The sequence below is a fragment of the Micromesistius poutassou genome, assembly GCF_964030765.1.
Source record: "Micromesistius poutassou genome assembly, chromosome: 15".
NCBI classification, from domain to species: Eukaryota; Metazoa; Chordata; class Actinopteri; order Gadiformes; family Gadidae; genus Micromesistius; species Micromesistius poutassou.
In genome coordinates, this window is record NC_140285.1 from 5,944,121 (window position 1) to 5,963,912 (window position 19,792).

At 47.7% G+C, this 19,792-nt stretch overlaps 1 protein-coding gene across 1 annotated transcript in view; it reads right to left on the minus strand.

Annotated features, from left to right (window-relative positions):
- Positions 1-292: 292 nt before the first annotated feature.
- Positions 293-19,792, minus strand: part of plch2a (phospholipase C, eta 2a) — a gene marked incomplete at both ends in the record, with an annotated part of 47,675 nt that continues 28,175 nt past the window's right edge. The window contains 13 exons of the mRNA XM_084479794.1: positions 293-2,094; positions 2,879-2,974; positions 3,845-3,856; positions 4,280-5,510; positions 9,639-9,718; positions 10,258-10,404; positions 11,789-11,873; positions 12,419-12,543; positions 13,889-13,996; positions 14,337-14,522; positions 18,411-18,499; positions 18,856-18,953; positions 19,369-19,470. Coding sequence (XP_084335920.1) covers positions 293-2,094; positions 2,879-2,974; positions 3,845-3,856; positions 4,280-5,510; positions 9,639-9,718; positions 10,258-10,404; positions 11,789-11,873; positions 12,419-12,543; positions 13,889-13,996; positions 14,337-14,522; positions 18,411-18,499; positions 18,856-18,953; positions 19,369-19,470 — 4,161 coding nt within the window. The remainder of the gene's footprint in view (positions 2,095-2,878; positions 2,975-3,844; positions 3,857-4,279; positions 5,511-9,638; positions 9,719-10,257; positions 10,405-11,788; positions 11,874-12,418; positions 12,544-13,888; positions 13,997-14,336; positions 14,523-18,410; positions 18,500-18,855; positions 18,954-19,368; positions 19,471-19,792) is intronic.

Here is a 19,792-nt window from a genome sequence, read left to right on the forward strand (position 1 = left end):
GACAGAACAAAGTGCTCGGACGGATTGTTTAAATGCTCTCTTTAGTAAAAAAGAAGAGTTGATCTTGAGCCTCATCGCGTTAGCACATCAGTCCCTACCATTAAGAGTCCGGTGACGGTGACCAACACAAGACACCACTTTAATGGAAGATTAAAAGCCTCTATGGTCTGAGCCAGCTTCAGCCACAATGTCTCAGAGATCACCAGGTTTTGGCGCGTTTTGTTTGTTTCTTGCTCTATTTCCGTTAAGTGTGTTAGAGCGTCCGTGGCCCTCGACGCGGGGCCCCCGGTCCTCACAGCTTGAGCATGAAGAACACTTCCTTGTTGTCCGGGTCGGGCGGGCCGCTGAGGGGTCTCGGGACAGGGGCTCTGAGGCCCGCCATCTGCCCCAGCAGGTCGTGGCTGGTGCAGGGGCTGCGGGCCACACAGCACGCCCCCTCGGGGTTCCCCCGCTCCCCGATGGGGCTGCCGTTGCTACCGGTGCGGCCCTGCGCCAGGCCCTGCAGCCGCTGCCTCTCCTGGGCCTGCTTGGCCCGGTTGGCGATGTAGCGCACCCTGCTCTGGCTCCTGGAGGACGTCCTCCGCGCCAACGGCTCCTCCTCCTGCTGCTGCTGCTGCTGCTGCTGCTCCGGGGGACGACGCCCTCCGGCCGAGTGCCGGGCCGGGGAGGAGAAGTCGCTGGCCGTCAGCGGCTCCACGTCCGTGAGCCGCCGCAGCTGCTCCGTCAGGGTGCTGGGGGGCCGCATGCCGTGCAGGCTGCCCGCCCGGCGGAGGAGCTGCTCGCGGGGGGGCCGCGTCACGAAGCTGCGGCTGATGCTGCGGTACTTGCTGTCGAAGTTGCAGGCGATGTCGTCAGACGTCAGGTCGCCCAGGCTCTTGGACATGGAGGAGGAGGCGGTGGGGGCGGGTGGCGGGGCGGCCAGCGAGGCCCTTTTGGCGGTGGCGGACGAGGACTGCTGCTTCAGCCCGTCCATGTAGAGGCGGCTCCAGGTGTGCCGCCGCTGGGTCAGCCCGCCGGGGGAGTCCTCCCGGGGCGAGTCGCCGCGGGGGGGCTCCCCCCGCGGGGTGCCGAGGGGCCGGGGGTGGAGCTCGTCGTCCGGGCGGGACGCCCCCGGCCACAGGTTGGGGTTCGACTTGCTCTTGGCCACCGGAGTGGCGTCGTAGGGGGAGGCGGTGACGTAGGGGGAGCCGGCGACGCCGCAGGAGGAGCGGCAGGAGCTGACCCAGGGGGAGCTCGAGGTGGAGGAGGCGGTGACGCCGCTGCCCAGCGGCAGGCTGGCGTGGCTCTTGCGGACCAGGTTGGGCATGGAGAGGTCGATGACTGTGTCGCTGGAGGAGATGCTGGAGGAGGAGGACATGCTGTCGCGGTGGCTCCCCGGGTCCACTTTGCTCCACAGCCGGTCGTTCATGGTGGCGTCCGTGCACACCTCCGGCACGCACGAGCGGCCGTCCGAGATGACGGCCGCGAGCACGTGCCCCTCGCTCTTCGACCGCCGGACGGGCGGGTGGGACGGCAGCGTCGCGAACAGAGCCCTCCGGACCGGGGTCTTCTGAATAGCGGGGGCACCGGCGCTCGGAGCAACGGGAACACCGCTGAGAGGCCCGGCCTGGGCGTCCCCGCGGTCGGCCTTTGGGGCCTGCCTTGGATCAGGTGTGCAGACAGAGGAGGCGGGGGCGGAGGTGCCGATGGCGACCCAAGGGTCCTGACCGCACGGGGTCAGGGCGCTGGGGGAGGTCGGACAATGGGCCGGGAGGAGGGTCCCGGGGGACAAGGCGGTCCTGGAGAGAGAGGCGAGGGGTTTCTTGGGGTGACCCCTGGCGTTGGGGTGACCGGGGTGGGTGTCTGCCACCGCCCCCGCGCTAGGGGAGGCGGCGGGCGTGGCACCGCTGGTTATTGCTGTGGATGGCGAGGGTGGTGGTGCTGGAGGAAGGGTGCGGTGCGAGGGGGAGACGGCGGAGTGGTGGCAGAGGTGGTTGTGGACGGGAGCAGCCGAGGTGGAGGTGGAGTGGCGGAGGGTCCGGTCGATGGCCTCCTCGCGGGGCGGTGGTGGGAGGTGTGGGAGTGGGGCCGCTGATCTCTGCTCTGCAACACACTCTGTGGAGGACGGGGACAGAGGAGAACAGTCAATTCATGACCAGGTGGAAGGACCAGAGCATAGACGGAGCAAGAGGTAACTTTTCACATGTGAAAATCAGTATCTTAGGAGTGTGCTTAAGTTATAGAAATGCTAATGCTATACAGCTACACTTTGGATTTGGGACATAGAAAATTATTTGAAGATGCATTTTTGAATATGGGAATATAAAAAATTATTTTACAAAGATGATTTGTAATTCAACATCTTTACACTAACAAAACACTATCTCCCTGTACCACTGAAGTGACTGATGGCTGTTTGCTAACTTAATAGAAATCAACCCCGGGCTACGCAGGCTTCCCTGCAGCAATTCTACAGCACTTGATATGAACAGACAGGAGAAGGCCTGGTGACTGCCACGGCCGCCATTTTGAGTGAGTGCTACCCCAGAATGATCCATGCAGGTGAAGGTGGGATAACAGAACGTGAACAAAGCACCAAACCTTTAAGTGCACATGTGTGAGTTTGCTGCCATTATCAACTTCTGCCATCAACTTCTCATCTAAAAGTGATCTTAATTTCTCTCTTTACTGGGCAAGCCAAAATATATTGGGGAATTATCATGGACATCACCCAGTAAACTACAAACATGGTTTACTCAGTGTATCTATACATTGCTTTAATCCGAAGCAATTTAGAGCAAATACAGATACATAACATTAAGGAGCAGGGGTAAGTAAGGGTTCTTTCTCAGGGATTTCTACAGGTTGGGCTACAGACAAAGGGGATTGAACCCAGTACCTTTCAGCTGGGAGTCGTACACCCTAGCCGTGACACTGTCCTGCCCCGTTTTAATGGCCCCCCATTTTAACCTGATGGTGTCAAACTCACAGATGTCTTCAGTATTTAGTTGTTCAACACACTGGATCGAGGTGACACAGGGTTAGGGTCATAGGTCATTGGGAAACAAGTTATGGGACGGCGAGGTGGACAGTGAGGGTTTAGGGATTGCTATTTCTAAGTGCGCAGGGGGAAGATTGCAGGGTTAAGTTTACCTGGCTCTGGTCATCCCTTCAGTTCTGCACTAGGGGCAGAGAGAGCGTGCAAGAAAGAGGGACAGAAGGAAGTTAGGATATTAAGATAGCAGAGGGACAAGCGTATAGGGGAGAAGATAAAAGCACTTCAGACAGAGAAACACATCAGAGAATGAGAGAATTACAGAGGATCACAGCCTTTGAATTTCAAAGACGGTACAGTGTGAGTATCAAGGCAAAAGAAAGTCTGATAATAAGCCTTCTTTTGTAAGCATAATGATATTCAAAGCGATTCAAGAAAATTCGGCCCTGAATTCTCATGTGGATCAGTAGGAATACCAATAGCTTTCCATAAACTGTGCTTAACAGGATGTTCTGTAACATGAGAATGCATCCATTATATGTCTGGACGCCTACCAACCCTAATCTCCCAACGGATGGAACTCTGGAGGAGCTTTCAGAGTCTTCGGCTAGGACTAGTGGATGTGAGCTCAATCATCTTGCAATACAGTTTTCAATAAACACTGGAAAGCTAGGTTCTAGCCTACCTAATCTGGTCTAGAGAACAGAGGAAAGCTAGGTTCTAGCCTACTTAATCTGGTCTAGAGAACAGTGGAAAGCTAGATTGCAGTGTATTTAAACTCGCCCAGAAGAGAGAGTATAGCCAACTAAATCCGATCTAGAGTAGGGTAGAAAGCTAGGTTCTAGCTTTCTTTGGGGTTATAAGACTTACCAGTTATCTTATCTGCAGAGTGTGAGCATGAAGTGTTTAGGGAAAAAGGAGAATAGAGCGTCTTAATGAAAGTATAGATTATTTTAAGTGCGATTCAATAAAAGCAAGGAACAGGTATAAACTCTAGTCGGGTTGAGTTTCACCAGCAGTGGTTTCACCAGCAATGGGGTACATTGTCACCCATACGTTGAGTTTGATACATCAAAATACACAACCGAGGGAACACCGATTCAAATTCATATTTAGATTAATGGAGTCAATGGAGTCTAAGTGAACAAGACTACAAAAGGTGGTGCCTAACAGGGAAAGGTATTCCAAATGGGAGCGGTATCACAACGGGGGCAGCTGGTCTTCACAAAGGGAGAGGGTTCTAGCCAACACCCCTATACGGGCCCGGGCGACTGCTAGGGGGAGTCTCTAGCGTCTACGCCTTACCGGCGAAGAACATGGGCGTGTTTGAGCGCAACTCCTCCATCTTCAGGGCGAAGAGGGCGTTCATCTCGCGCTGCAGCGTGCCGGCAGCACGCTTGCGGCTGTCGAGGGCGGCGCGCGGCAGGAGCGCGGGGGGGGACCCCAGCTGACCCGGGCTGTACCAGCTGTCAGAGCTGCTGGAGTCGCTGAGGAACAGGGAGCCGCAGGGGGTGGCGTCGGCGAAGGAGGCGGACGAACAGGCCGTGCTGTAGTCGGGGGGTGGGGCGCTCTCCCACGGCTGGTCGCTGTGGCGGGGGGACGGGGGGGCCCGCGGCGGGGCCTGCGCGGGGGCGACGGCGTTGGGGAAGCGCCTGCGGGGGAAGCTGCAGCTGCGGGCGTTCCTCTCGGACGGGTCCGGGGGCCCCCGTCCGGGCGGGACGCCGAGGGTCTTCCGGGCGTCAGAGGGGCCGAAGGGGATGGCCCCGAACAAGGACTGGGGGCTGAACTGGAAACCTGGCTCGGGCTGAGCCCTGAGGTGGGGCAGGGTGCGTTTGGGGTCGGGGTCAGGTCCTGACGGTGTGGACTCTGATTGGGCCACAGGATCTGGCTGAACGTGCATGGGGACAGTGTGGGGACGTTTCTCCTGCCTATCCTGCTCTGCCTGCCTGTCGCCCGACTGAGCCTTCCGCTCTGCCTCCGGGCTCTCCTTGGTGCCGACCACGCACGTGATGCAGTTGGACGCCACGCCCACCCGCCCCGAGCCATTGAGCGCCACGCGGGCGAACACCCCCTGGTCCAGGGGCTCCTGCAGCCGGAGCCGGGCGACCCGCCTCAGGGGCTCCGTCATGGGGCAGCGGCGGCGGGGGAAGCGCGGGCTCTTACCTTTACCCTCCTCCGGGTGCAAAGCCCCGTTGGTGGTGCCGGGATGGTCCCGGGCCGCCCCGTTGTGGTGTTGGTGCTGCTGCTGCTGGGATGTGGTATCCTGGGGGTCTGTGCTGGCAGCCCCGCCGCCCTGCTCCTCCGACTCGCGGTCCTCGCTGGCGCCCTCCGAGCTGTAGTCTTTGGTGTCGATGGCGATCTCCGGCAGGCCCTTCTTGACCTTGGGCTGGCCCTTGGTGGGGGCACTGGCAGTGCGGCGCAGGAGGTGGGCGCCAAACGGGTGCTTGCGGCTAAGCTGAGCAGCAGCATGGCTGTCCAGGGAAGACTGCTTTGGGTTTCTGTGAAAAAGCCCTTTTATGCCGCTGGCCGCCCTGGCCTGTGTCGGAGAGAAGCGGAGTTAGGGAACAGAACAAAATGGACCTGAACACACGCACACACATGTAGAGGAAGTAACAGGCCTCTGGATAACGCCCATGAAACCAATAGAGACAATCTGTTAACATGGCTGGTATTGGTAGACAAATTAGCTGTTTTTGCTAATGTTGTATTTGCATGCTTCAAACACTGGAATCTCATTAGATTACACACAAATCACATATATCTACATATTTCCCTGTATTAGCATTTCATCAGGTAAATATGTGTATCCTGAGTGAATCCTATCAGGATTCGCTTGATAGAATACGCTCACCGATGATGAAAACAAGTTATTCGCCTTGAACGGGTTCATTCTGGATTTAAAGTGTTAACTTGATAATTAACAGAATTTTTTTAGATAATGATCATATCAAGGCCAATTTCTCTTTTCTATTAGTAACCATGGTTCACGCCCTGGACATATGGGTCACAGCCCATACATGATCTCTAGTGTTAGCTTGTTGTGATGAGAAAGAAGTACAGAATCATATTCAATTAAGGTCTTTAGGTATGAAGGTATTAAAATGTATCCCTGAATTATGCTGAACATAGCAGCATAAGGTCACTGGAATAATCCAATCAATATTATATTTGTTCATATTACCTTAGTTTTCTTGTAATAAAACAGTCAAATAATATGAACCAATCATTAGAATCAAACTGCAAAGAGCACAATCTCAGGTGAACCCTTGGCTCCCCTGAATTTGGCATCAGGGGATGTCACTCTCAACCTTTTGTTTTGCAAGGGACATCCCTTGACGCCAATGTGAGCCAATCAAATGCTGCAGTTGCAACCGGCTCTCCCAGCCGTTAGATTCTAGACTGTTTTGAATTGAACTGGCACTGATCTTTGAAGAATATGACTGCAAGTCATATGCAAAACAAACAAGTGATGGCATGGAATGAAGGTTAGGTGGTGGCAGGGCCATGTGTTTGTATATGTAGAGCACGGGACGGATGAGCTGGCTCAGTAGGACGATGGTGAGGATAGTGTGGGAGAACAGTGCAGTGACACTAGAGACAACACCAACGTTGTGCAGGCAGGATGGTACTTGTACACGGACACACTCTGACACAAGGACATTACAATACTAGGTTCCCCACTTTTTTTTGTTTGCTGCCATCTAGTGGTTAAAAACATGATAGACCCACCTTGATACTCTAACTTGATACTGCAAGGAGTAGGGGTGTAACGATACTCATTCTTACAGAAATCTTTTGGTACGGGTCTAATGGTTCGACTTTTCATTGCGGTACGTACAGAGAAAAAATAAAATTAAAATTAAAATTATATATATATATCCCCCCGGTGAAAAAATAAATTAAAAAATTAAAAAATTAAATAAATGTATATATATTTTTTTATTATTGATTATCACACACTCTGTGAGTGTCTTGTCTTGTCCTGATGTTTTGTGTTGAGGACCACAATGGAAATAAGTCCTGGACTTTATTGTGTTTTTATCCTCAATTGTATTTGATGTCTTTCCATTTGTGTAAGGCATTTGTTTGATGCAATTGAATAAATCAAATCAAAATCCAATTGTTTAATAAAAATAAAATAATAAAAACTGCTGTACCGAAAAACATACAGAACCGTGACTTAAAAACCGAGGTACGTACCGAATTGTGACTTTTGTGTATCGTTACACCCATAGCAAGGAGTGAAAATAGTTATCAAAATAGAAATCAATCGGAATCTTAAAAAAGGACCACCATGGGTCAACTTTAAAGGCACTGCAGAGCAATATGAAACTGTTTTCATAGAATCCCTGCCAAGCCAAGCCTTGAGTTGATTATATACCTCATGAATATTAATGTCAATGGCTGGCATTCAGCCTGAGATAGCAACAGGCAAGGACTGCTCGTTAATATCCATCAGGATGTTACCTTGTTAACCAATTGCAAATCGTCTATGGCAAGGGTGGCTAGAATTCATACAAGCTGATCAAGACATAAGTTGACATCAATGTTAGCTTCTCGTTATAATGGTGCAAGATATAATGTGGGCAATGAGCTTGTGCCAAGATTAGCTGAGAAGCAATGAATCCTTCCCATTGGAAGTTACATGTATAACAAAAAGGTTTTAAAAAAATCAATAAAACCGTCCAGGTCCACTTGATACAGCAATACATTGTAGGTGGATTATTCCAATTAAATCGTTTTTTTCTCATGAAAGATTCAAGTCATCAGATGAGTAACAGCGGTTCACATTGACAGTTGATGGATTTTAACCTGAAGGTGGCAGCAAACTCAGAAAAGTCGTCTGGTTTGTAGTTACTCTTTAAACAAATACTCAATGGGCTTTCACAAACACCAAGAGCAAAGTAGATCCAACTAGCCCCAGCCTTGACATGTTATCTAGTGATCTGTGTACGTGGTTGACAAAGACATAAAAAAATCTTAAAAGCCATGGACAAAAAGACAAAACACGACAAGAAGAAAAGAGAAATACAGCAAGGAACATATGGACGAAAAATAAATCTAAAACTCTAGATCAACTAAAAGAAAAAATAATGATCTATTGACAAAACAACGAGATAGATGTCTGTAAATCTCTCCAACTCTGTGCTCAATGAAACGCAGCGACCAACAGAAACCTAATATCTCGGGGGCAGCTTGGGTGAAACCCGTGTCAATTTCTGTTGACTCAAAATGGTGCCAGTCAGTAGGAGAAATAATGACACCAAAACACTGAGGTCAACCTCTATCCCTGAACGACCTCCACCTCTCTTTTGGATACCTGTTTCCCTTTCTCTCTCTCTATCTTGCTCTGTCTCACGCCCTCCCTCTGCCCCTCTCATTCACATCTTGTGGGTCCCACCAGTGAACTAACAGGCCGTTAGCAGCATTGGATCTACTTTAGAGGGTCAACGACAATGTTAGGGGGAAGGGAGCTCAAGCAAGTTACATGGTGTTATTTTCAACAACTCATGAGGTGCATGAGTTGGCCTTTTTCCGTTACAATGTTTTTCATTGGCTATCGGCGGAGGGGTGGGTGTAAGGGGGGGGGTGGTAGGGAGGAGGAGGAGGAGGAGGAGGAGGAGGAGGAGGAGGAGGAAGAGGCGTGGCCTGGGTGGGGAGAGGAGGAGGAGAAGGGAGGCCCTGGGCAGAGTGGGAGGGTGCTTGCAGCGCATGCAAGATGCCGATTGGGCAGCACTACACCTGAGTTCTGAATGGCAGCTTGAGGACTGCTAACCAAGTCCTGCCTCTACATGCAGCGATTGCTGGACAAAGAGGGCTCCACTGCAATTACAAAGAGAAGAAGAGCAGGAGAGAGCATTTAGAGAGGGGACGAGGGAGGCTAGAGAAGAGAGGAAGACAAGAAGACTAGAACAGGGTAGCGGTGGGGAGGGAGGGCACATAGATCAGAACAGCAGAGAAAGAGGGGGAACAGACAGAGAGTTGAGAAGCTGAACACATGAAAATCCAGAGTGGTTTTGCTTGATTGTTTTCACTGCGGTTTGAGGCAGTGTATCAAAATAAAGTGTGAAAAAAGTGACTTAATGCCATATTGTATATTTAAGGAAAAAAACAGTGATCAGTCAGGTCCAAGATATAATGAGACACACAAACATAATACTACTTTTTGTTGATGAGGTGAAAGAGTAAATACAGTTCAGTCTTCCCAAGGAACAGACTCTAAATGTGTTACCATGGTATAAATACATCTCCTTTCTAAATGTAACAAGACTAATGCATAAGAGTAACACAATCTGCTGTGACAAAATTAGTCCATTTGTCCTTGACTGAACGCCATTTATGAGATCAATGCTATGACCACACACACTTCAGTTAACTAGGAGAAAAACAGACGTGGTATGATAAATAAATACTGAATTAACCACGTTTGTAGTTTAGAATATATGTGATATGTGAATATGGGTAATTTCTTGGTGGACAACCATCTTCTTCAAATATATTAGTAAAGTACAAGCAATCATATAAAATTTGATATACAATAAATTATTAACCTGGGTGTTTTAGAGGATATTGCTCATCAGCATTCTGTCTGAGGCTTAATAAACAATACAGACCGTAGGCCGAGGTGGTAAAGAACCAGCTGTCCCTGGTTTGTGGTACCTACCTTACCAGTGATGTCATGAACAGCGATATGAACAAAGATCGAGGCCTCCTCCATACCTTCTAGGTACACATGGCGGTAACCTGGAGCAAAACACAACACTTGTGTATTAGACTAGAGAGCAGCCAAGGACAGGTCAGAAGAGGACAAGCCGCTACAGAACAGGCTAGAACAGGATACCTTGACCACAGAGAACATTTGAGGCCAAACACAAAGTTATTGATCAAAGAGTTTTAGCATGAATAATCATCATTGTGGAGCTTTTTAAATATACATTTTTTTCTCTTTAGAAAGGAATGGTAAAATTACTTATGGTAGCCCCTAGATGAAGAACAATAAAAAAAAGGATTGTAGTTTCCTAATAAACCTTAGAAAGCCTATTTCAGGAGGGGCATACCGTAGCTTCCTGAAACATTCGATTTTTTGTGATAAAAAGTCTCATCAATATCTACAACAGTGGGCTCCCAATTTATGAAAGGACGGGCCCCCACTGCCATGCCTCCACTCTAAGGGGGGGGGGGGGGGGGGGTAGCGGTGTGTGTGTGTGTGTGTGTGTGTGTGTGTGTGTGTGTGTGTGTGTGTGTGTGTGTGTGTGTGGTAGTCCCGGGGGCAGCGACCTTACCCGTCATCATGCTGTTGAAGGAGATGGTGCGCTGGCCGATGAAGTCCTGTCCGATGGGGTCGTGGTCCCACACCAGGAAGCGCACCAGGGCCAGCTCGGGCATGTGCAGGGTGAACACCAGGGTCTCCTCCCACATGGGGTTGAACCCTGACGGGGGAGAGAGAAAGAGGGAGGGATTAGGAAGTTGGTCAGGTAGGAGTGCAGGGGGGTGAGAGGGAGCAAGGGGGGGTGGGGGGGGGGGATGGAAGGGAAGAAGAGAATGACAAGGGAAGATGTGTGGCTAGGAAGAGGGAGACAGGGAGGGGGCAATGTGGGCGGAAAGAGGGAGAGAGGTACACAGAGAAAGAGACAGGCAGAGTCCGGGATAGAATCGGATAGAGGGAGGGAGAGGGAAGTATATACCGAGAGAGAGAGAGACAGACACAGAGATAGAGAGAGAGGGAGAAGTTGATTGATGGCGAGAGAGGGAGAGGGATACACAAATAATAAGAGAAAGATGGAGAGAGAAAGGGAGAGAGAGAAATAGAGAGAGAGCGGACAGTCAAGGATAGAGTGTAGGGAGCAAGCTCAGCATCATGAATAATTGAAGAGAGGGAGTGTGTGTGTGTGTGTGTGTGTGTGTGTGTTTATGTGTGTGTGTGTGTGTGTGTGTGTGTGTGTGTGTGTGAGAGAGGGTAAGCAGACAGGGAGATGCTGTCTATGCATGTCGCCCAATGCTGAGCTCATCCATTATAGATCAAACTATATTCAGAACGGAAGCTAGCATGCCAAGTGTCCACACACACACACACACCTACCAGCAAGTGAACACACAACTCTCACACGTGCACACAGACAAATCCATATCACAACAGGCCACAGGAATCCACAACATAACCACAGCTGCAAGCGCACACACACACCCCATTGAGTGGCTTATCTAGTTCCCGATGGACAGTGAGTCAGGTACTTATCAATAGCTATATCATCGGCCATGTCTATAACATGATCAATATCCAGATCATTAAGGCTGTGTTGTTGTTTTGAACGTATTTCAAAATACACACAAAATATCACAGATTATCTCAAAATCCCTTATATCCCTTATCATATAAATAAGATATCAGTGATCAGGAGAGTGAATTCAAACTGTCACAGGGATGGTCGTCGCTTATAAACTTGAATCATTCTGCAATTGTAACCTGATGTTGTGATATCTGTATTGTCTGTAGGCTTGTGTATGAGTGATACTGCATGACGTCATCTCCTGTTTGTTGTTTTGAAAACACCTTGAATTTCCCAGAGAGGACAAAAAGTATTTTGATTTGAAAACAAACAAAAGGGTAAGTATATATTATTATTAATGTTATTATTAATGTGATTCTTACTATTATTATTGTGTTATTACAATACAAGTGTGGGGGTTATCATTGTTAGTATTAGTATAATTACTATAATTACCATTATCCTATTATATCATATTATTAATCTATTATAAGTGTGTTATCATCGTCATGTTGTTGATGGTGTGCTGGAGGGTTGAGGGTCTCACCGTTGTCGTCCACCACCCTGGTCTGCTCCTTGCAGCAGTCCACCGGCAGGCCGATCACCTCCACCTCAACGAAGGGATCGATGATCTGACACAAACAGACAAATTATAGTTAACACGTACATGACGATAATAACCTGACACTAGCCGGGGGCTGAGTGGAGGACATGCATCAAGGACCGATTGGAAGTGAGGCTCATTCATTTGTGAATCATTCACATGAGACTATGTTGCATTCATGTGTGTGGGAGAGACAGAGAAAATGACAAAGGGAGAGAGACAGACAGACAAACAGACAGATAGGGAAGGAGACAGAGAGAGAGGGAGGGAAGGAGGGAGGGGGGCAGAGAGAAGGAGGCAGGGAGAGGGAGGGAGGGGGGCAGAGAGAGAGAGGGAGGCAGAGAGAGGTAGGGAAGAAGGAAGGCAGAGAGAGGGAGGGTGGCAGGGGGAGGGTTGGGGACAGAGAGAGAGAGAGAGAGAGAGAGAGAGAGAGAGAGACAGACAGAGACACAGAGACAGAGACAGAGACAGAGAGAGAGAACAAGACTAAGATCAACAGAGAATGAGAACAAGGAGTATAGAGAGGAAGGATGAGAAGTAGAGAGACTGTAGTGTGTGTGTGTATAGTGGTACCTCTCCCCGGTCTCCCAGCATGGAGTCTTTAGGCTTGGGCAGCTGTTGTCCACTGATGATCTTCAGGACCAGCTGCTTCTTCATCTGGCCTGGCAGGGGGTCCTCCAGGTGGGGGTTAAAGACACCTGGTGGTAGGGTCCCCACGGAGGACAGGTCAGACACAGAGTTAGAATCACATTCAGCCCCCAAGGGCATTACAGCACACCAGCAGGTCAACACAGAACACCCCCAGGACCGGTCAAGTCAGGACACCACCAGGTCAATACAGGTCACCACTAGGTCATCACAGGACACTTGGCATCTTATCTTTTTATTGGGGTCCTTCCATTTTTCCTCAACCTCACTTGCAAGTCGCTTTGGATAAGTGTTTGCGAAATGATAACATTTTAGATTGACCAATTTTTGTCTTAAGCATGGTATCGGGCAGTGTAAAGTAAAGTAACGGATTATAGTAACAATATTATTTTTTTGGGTAAGGAAGTAAAGTAACGCATTACACTAAAAATATCAGTAACTACACTACTTTACTAGTTCTATAGGAATGCCTGTTCCTGCGTTACCCAAGCCGTGTTTGCCTGTGTGTAAAGTTCTGATCTGTTTAAGTGGTGCGTGCATGCATGCTGCCTGTGTGTGTGATGCTTGCCTCGGCACGTTGCCATAGCGATCGATTTGAGTGACGTAGCTGCTGGTGCGAAGGAGAGAGGGAATGGAGACGGAGACGGAGACAGGGGGTTTTGGCCAGTGGCGATTACTTTCAGTTTATAACTTGAAAGGACAAAAATATTCGAGTCAAATGCACTCTATGCCCAGGCGACAGGCGTCTTTCAACTGTCGCAACCCAGATTTAGAAAAATACTAGATAAAGAACCTGCGACGCGCAAGCCAACATTCGACAGGAAAACATTATCCCATTACTTGGACAAGTGTTATTCTGACATGGAATCAAAGCTCAAAATAACTTTTGAGTCCCTGGATCATGTGTCCACCACTGCGGACATTTGGTCCGCCAACAACAGAAGTTACTTTGGAATGATGGTGCACTGGATAGACAGCATTAGTTTTAAACGTGAGAAGGCTGCTCTTGCCTGCAAGAGGGTGAGAGGAAGACACGATGTCATAGCTTGCAAAATAGATCAGGTTCATTCAGCCTTTGGACCATCACATAAAGTTACAGCATGTGTCACCACGGCTTAAGTGCATTTCTGTTTTAATTGTAGGGGATAAAGTGACCTTTATTTTCATATTTTTTATTGAAAGTAAAGTAATAAGTAGTGAAGTTACTTTTCAAATGCAGTAACGAGTAAAGTAATCTCATTACAATACAATTTACAAAAGTAACTATTAATAAGTAACAAATTACTTTTTTGGAGTAACTACCCCAACACTGGTATCGGGCCAATATCAATAACAAGGCATATAAGCGAGCAAAGAGAACTCCAGTAAGGAGGACAGTGTGTGGTCTGACCGTACCTTCACACATGCAGGTGGGCTTCAGGGTGTAGCCACAGTTCCCGTTGCTGTAGAACTTGGCCCGGTTCAGCTGGAGCACCCGGCCCTCCGACTGGTAGTTCAGAGCCACTGAAAACAAAGCACAACGTCCGTGGTGACAGTTAAGATAGGAGGAGATGGCACTTTCAAATAGGTAGTCCCAGATGGAAAGTTCAGGAAAGGTCACTCTCATCAACCCCATCTATACTCCTATGCTGAACTTGTAACACCATGTGCACAGGGAATGACAACACAACGACTATACACTTGAGTGACACCAGCAGCATGAAGCATGTGTGGAAAGGCTGTCAATGGTTTAACCAAGGTGAAAAAATAGGAATAAACAAGCAGGAATAAACAATGTGTCTGTGGAGGCTGTTGCAGCTCAAGGTAGAGCGTTTCTATTTAAAAACACACAAACAAGCAGTACCGAGTTGGCAGCCGGCGTTCCAGAAGGGCTGGGGGTTGAAGTTGGAGGAGTCCACCCGGTAGGACGAAGGGTAGATGCGGGAGAGCTGTCTCTGGTTGAAGTGGATGAAGGCTGCAGCCTTCGCCATCATCACCTGGTGGGCCTTGGTCTCGCTCAGGGAGGACACCTGCCAGCCGAGGCTTTCGGCTGGAGGGTGGAGGAGGTAGAGGGTCACAAACCGATTCAGGACTAAAAACTGTGTAGAGCTGTGTAGAGGAGGTGTGTGTGTTTTAGTACGTTTGTGTGCAGGGGTGTGTGTGTGTGTGTGTTTGGGCGTGTTTGTATGTGCAGGGGTATGTGTGTTTGCATGTGTGTGTGCAGGTGTGTGTGGATGTGTGTGTTTGTTTGTTTTTGTGTGTGCAGGGGTGTGTTTGTATGCGTGTGTGCAGTAGGGCTTTGACTCTGAACTTCGTTATTCGAATATAATTTGAATATTAAAAAAAAATTATAATATTCGAATATTAGGCAGCCCTTAATATTCTAACCTTTTATGGGCATTATTTTTTGTAAACGGGACGTAGACTGACTCATTTCACGGATTCCTGTGAGACCAGGTTGCCTTAATTACATCTGTCATATATACATATACATATGTCAGGTGAAAACTAAATGTCAAGGGAAAGAGGCGGTGGTTTCAAAAAGTATTTTGATCGCTTATTAAGTTCACTAGTTGCTTATAATGGTTTATTCGTTTCCCAGTATCATTTCCTTAATGTAGAAGACAGTTTTGTTCATTTTTGAATTGAAAAATAAATAAAATAATTTTTTGAAGTTGCGAGTTTTTGAAATTATTGGAAGCGAGTCCAGCTGACCTTGCCTGCTGTACCCACGGCCCAAAATACAGAACAGCCGAGACAATATCCTTAATTCAAACATGCCGTTTCATTTGGCCTCAATTGGCTACGGATGCGAACTTGGAATGAACATGTGCAACAGGGATTTCTAAAGGTGGAGACTGAAACATCACTACGGTAGAGCTAAGAAGGTTCTACGAGTGCTTCAGACCAACCTTACCAACGAACGACGTACAAAAGAAATTCATAGCAAAGAACATTTCGGGAAACACGCAAAATGTTAAGGTAGAACTTAAAGAAGACGTTACGAATACCGTGCTTTTGCGCATGGTAAGGCTATGTGCGCGGTGCGCCAACTTTCTTTATGAGATAGAGAGACCCCCTTAAAGATGAAAAGATAATTCGAACCCTTCGCCGGCAATTTAGCCTACTATCGAGTTCACTCACCGTGTGCCAATGCTTTACAACAGTGGTTCTCAAACTTTTTACAATGAGTACCACCTTAGAAATGATTTGGCTCTCCAAGTACCACCAGAATTAAAATAAAGTTTACAAAGAAGGCATTAATATTAATAATATGATTTATTATTCACATAACTTTACTTGACTGAAGCAACCAACTGTAGACTCTATGTAAACTCATGTATTGTATTTAAACACTTGCAACGAGACAATACTAACAACAGGTCAGAATATAATGTTTAGGTTTGAAGGAGAATGTAGCCTACTCAGGCACAAATTGAAAATTAAGAATAGTAGGCCCTACTGTGACCTTCTCAAAGTAATCCTGGGGAATGTACCCATAAGAATAATAATAAAAAAGAAATTGGTAATGGCGACTCTGGGCCTATCATGCTTAGTGAGAGGGGTGTGCGTGGCTCTGTGAACAGAGTTCTGTGATGTCTGGGTCGATTGAGGTTAGCTTTAGCCTCAGACTTGGTTCATGATGTTGTGTCAATAAGCTCCACCTGTGTTGCGCAACTTTACCGTGCATTCACGTCGCATCCGCGATTGCATTTGGATCACGGCAGTGTTTCCCACAGACCAGGTAGCAATGTGTGGCGGATTTGTTGACGGGGGGGGGGGGGGCATTATCGTTAATAGAAAATGCGGATCATTTTCTTTCTCGTGTGTCTCGTTTTTCTCCCGTGGCTAAAACCGCCACTGCTTATAATGCTAAAGCCCAGTTCAGACCAAAGATTCGCGACGCAACTGTTTGCCACTCGCAACTCCTTGCGACTCCTTGCGACGAGACGGGCTGAGACGTTCTAAAAACGGGGCAGTTCACACTGCTGCACCGGGCGGCGATTATTTTTTATTTTGGTTGAGAGTAGGCTAGAGTTGCTGTGTTTCGCCATTCTCCACTACTTCTGCATTGTAGTAATTCGCTGGAGCTTAGTTTGTTTAGATCCCGCTAGTTGGATACATTGCATTCTTTCGTAGTGGCGACTTCTCGACTGCAAGGGAAGCTCGGCTTCACCTAAAATTTCGAAAATTAAATGGTCAGATATATACTTTTGTTAACATTTCATTGATTAAAAATGTGTTAGAAGACGTCCATCTCGAAAACGAGTCCGTTCAGAATCAGCTGCTTATCGCAGGTCGACTGACTCGATTTCCTTCTCATACACTTACATGTTTAATTTGCGTGTGTTTAGACAGATGGGCGCGCGCACACATGCGCACCAAGCATCACCCGCATTCATTCATTCTTTTAAACACTCACTCGCGGTAAAACTAGCCTATGTTTTCTCTTCAATCCTAAAAGTAATGGGCTTGTACACGATGTCTGGGTCAAGAACATATGTGTTTGCTGTACGGTGTTTGCAGATGCATTGATTTAAAAGTAGGCCTACAACTTACCGCTGTATCAGCTGTTCTTTCCCAAATCATTTAACCAATCATTTACCCTAAAACTAGATTTTGTTTTGGAAGCCTGGAATATACTTTGCTCGAATGTATTATTGTTATTATTTTAACGCATGGCATAGCCTACTATACTTCATTCATGTTCATTCAAGCAGCCCTATGGAAAAAAAATGTTTCCACAATCCACACGCTATTTCTATGCAGTTTCACACGCATGAATAATCTTTGACATCATAATATTTAACATGCAAGTGTAGTGGTGCCTGGTTGCTGCGGGGGAAGATCAGCTTTGCGCCGGGTGCAAACTAGCAACGACACATGCGTCGGTGTAGAAAGTAAATTGCGCCGGGCGCAAGATAGGGCCCTTCTTCGTTTGGCGCACATGGCTAATTTGTATACACGCACAGGACTGTCGGAATGGGAACATGTCGGACTGGCAGCATTACGGGGGCGCGATTACGGGCTGGCGGAGTTACATTTAAAAAACGCTTTCAAGTAAAAATAAATAAGAAAAGCGGAATCAATTTGTGGCGCTCGTTGTTCAATCTGTGGCGCAGCACCACACATTGGCCTATGTGTGGGAAACACTGCACGGCCATCACACATGTGCTCATTCGGAGCATTGTAAATCATTTATTGTTTCATTGTTGTAGCCAGTTCATTTATGTAATAAATGAACCGTCAACAATGCAATCGGGATTTTTGACGGGGGGGGGGGGGGAGCGATCAGGATTGTTATTGTTGTTGGATGTGTGGCGTGTGTGTAAGCAGGCAAAAGCGTGTGTCACACGGTGAACCCTTGAGAGTTACGGTGAACCCAGCTCTGCTTCAACTTAAAAAAAAAAAAAAATCGTTCATACTCCGCGTACCACTAGAGAACGCTCGCGTACCACCAGTGGTATGCGTACCACCGTTTGAGAACCACTGCTTTACAACATTTCCACCCTCTCCATCAAGCAACATATTTTTAGGCTTCAGTGAACTATGCTATTGCTTTTGTAAATAAATAAACAGTTCAAGTTAGGCACGGCGTGATGTGGAACTCTGCAAACTGATTGGACGTCATAGCAGTTATGTATATGCCCATTATACAACAGTTAGGATCCAATCAGATCGCTTGATTTAAGCCCATTTTATAATAATAAATATTTGAATATATTTGAATATTAATATTAATAAACAAACAAACTTTGAATATGATTTTTGGGCAAAAGTCAAAGCCCTAATGTGCAAGGGTGTGTGTGTGTGTCTTTGTGTGTGCATGTATGCGTGCATGTGTGTGCGTGTGTCCATCTCTGTGGAAGTCTTGTCCCTTTGTATCTGTCCGTCTTTTGGTCCCCACATGATTAAGCAGACTGACGATGTGTCTTACCTTGGGCATCGATGTCATTTAGGCCCACAGAGCGGGTGTACTTCACCAGGTCTGACAGCGCCCTGGACAGCTTCATCGTCTTCTTCTTCCTGAGAGGTCACAGGTCACAGAAGGTCAGAGGTTTAGATGAGCTTGGAATGAGCTTGGAAATGGGAGAATGGGATGAAACTGAAGAAGGTGACAACACCATGAAATACTTGGCCTGGGAAAATCTGAAAAACATTTACTGAGGCAACATTTTTCCTTTGTTCTTCTTTGTCATCTGTAAATGTGTTTCACTGTCCATTTTCCAACATCAAAGAATAAATATCGCACCTTCTGATTGAAAATGAAAGTCATTTTGTCTGTGTGTTTGTGAATGTACGTGTGTGTGTGTCGAGTGCGTGTGTTTCTGAGTGAGTTTCTGTGAGTGTTTCATGAGTGAATGAATGAGTGAGTATCCTACTTGTTGTGCAGTGGGACTCGGGAGGCGCTGCTGGAACTCTCTGGGTCTGTGTCCGTGTCCTCCAGGCTGGACGCCTTCTTCAGCTTACTGGCCTTTTTCTGGAGAGATGATACCTTTAGCATCATCATCATCACCACCACCATCATCATCATCATCCAGAAGAGTAGCAGTGGATTCACTAATCCCAGAGGGGATAACCAAAATAAAGGCTAAAATGCTTCAGATGAAGTTAAACATTGATTTGGGTACAGGGTCTGATTTTCTCTGGTACTAGATAACCTGTAGTGGTGACCTGCATGTCCCAGATAGAAGCTTTAGTGCACCAGTAACACGACCAACACTGCTAATTTAAGTATGGGCTTGGGTACAAGACTAGTGGTTGGAAAAGAGGGAGCCCAAGGATGAGCTTTAGAGAGCTTTAGAGAGTCCAGTCTTCGTTTCTTTTGATTCATGCATCTATCTTTGTCGAGGTTTGTGGAGCCTGGAGTACAGTTGAACCTCGGGGGTCCAGACCTTGCGTTTGGAGAAGCTCCCCATGAAGGAGCGCCCCCCTCCCCGCTTGGTGCCACTGGAGTTGGACTCGTCTGCCGTGTCGGTGCCATCGTCTCCTTTGCTCTGAGGACACACACACACACACACACACACACACACAACCATATGGTGAACACACACAACCACAGGGTCAACACACACACACACACACACACACACACACACACACACACACACAAACACACGGTGAACCCACACATAAACACACACAACCACAGGATTAACACACACCACCACAGGGTTAACACACACAACCGGTTACCAACATAAAGGGTTGACCTTTATAATGTGCTGGGTGTGCATGTCTTCCGATTTATGATAGAGCCACCAGGTGGCGCTGTAGCTACAGTTATAAAACTGGGGTACAGCAATAAATCTGATCACT